This window comes from Nicotiana tomentosiformis, chromosome 8 (assembly GCF_000390325.3).
Source record: "Nicotiana tomentosiformis chromosome 8, ASM39032v3, whole genome shotgun sequence".
In the NCBI taxonomy this organism is placed as follows: Eukaryota; Viridiplantae; Streptophyta; class Magnoliopsida; order Solanales; family Solanaceae; genus Nicotiana; species Nicotiana tomentosiformis.
This window is the reverse complement of record NC_090819.1, coordinates 107972994-107974067: the sequence shown is the minus strand read 5'-3', so window position 1 is coordinate 107974067 and position 1074 is coordinate 107972994. Positions and strand designations below refer to the sequence as shown.

The 1074-nt window shown below is 32.0% G+C and overlaps 1 protein-coding gene across 1 annotated transcript; it reads left to right on the top strand.

The window, feature by feature from the left end:
- The first annotated feature begins 257 nt into the window (after window positions 1-257).
- Window positions 258-779, top strand: LOC138897966 (uncharacterized). Its single transcript, XM_070183993.1, has one exon. The coding sequence runs from the start codon at window positions 258-260 to the stop codon at window positions 777-779; it is 522 nt and encodes a 173-aa protein (XP_070040094.1).
- The last annotated feature ends 295 nt before the right edge of the window (window positions 780-1074 follow it).

Genomic DNA, 1074 nt, shown 5'->3' with positions numbered 1-1074 from the left:
CGTTATGACTACCTAAAATTTACGGTATTACCGAAAACTCGGTATGAGTGGATACATTTAAGGTTGCAATACTTTAAAACCGTATGTGAGTATAATTCTGCTATCTTTAAAGTAAGTTCTCTATTAAAATTATGTGGAGACACTATCACATATGAGGACTTATTAGAAAAAATATTTTCTACTTTTCACACTTTAAATGTGGTTCTACAACACCAATACTGTGAAAAGGGTTTTAAGAAATATTATGAGTTAATCACATGCCTACTTGTGCAGAGCAGAATAATACTCTATCAATAAAAAATCATGAAGCTCGTCCCACTAGGTCAATATCATTCCCGGAAGTGAATGCTGTAACATCATATGATAAGTCTGAAAGAAAACAAAATAATTACCGTGGTCGTGGACATGGTCATAGACATGGACGTGGCAGGGGACAAAACAATTATCGTTATTATGGTGGAAATAAACAGAAGAACAATAAGGGTTCTCAAATTAATCCTTTAAAAGGTAAAATTAGTATGTGCCACCGATGTGGTATGAAAGGTCATTGGGCATGCATTTGTCGAACGCCAGATCATTTTGTCAAACTTTATCAAGCCACCCTTAGAAAGAAAGAAAATAATGTGGAGGCACAATTGACCTTTCAAAATAATGATGATGAAGCAGGTCCCTCAAACAAATACGATTCTAAGGCACATCTTGCATATAAAGATGATTTTGGAGGCCTAACAAATATTACTCATTTAGAAGCTGGAGACTTCTTTGAGGATATTGACTGAAGAACTAATCATCTTACTGGGGAATGAAGCTATAATAAAAGTTGTCTTTTTTTTTGGTTTGCAACTAGTTTATTTTTTCTTAAGTGTATTTTTCCAATGCATCATGTGTTGCTAGTTTCTACATTCCTAATGTATTTCTTAATATATTTTTTTTATTTGTCTTTCATATTTCTTATAATGTACTTTTTGATTTTTTTTTATGAAGAATATAAAAAAATTTCAGTCTTTAGTTGGACTCAAGATTAATAAAGATGATATATGTCTTCTGGATAGTGCTACAACACACACTATTTTA

Coding starts and splice junctions, on each gene's coding strand:
- LOC138897966 (XM_070183993.1), top strand. CDS start 258: ATGCCTACTTGTGCAGAGCAGAATAATACTCTATCAATAAAAAATCAT.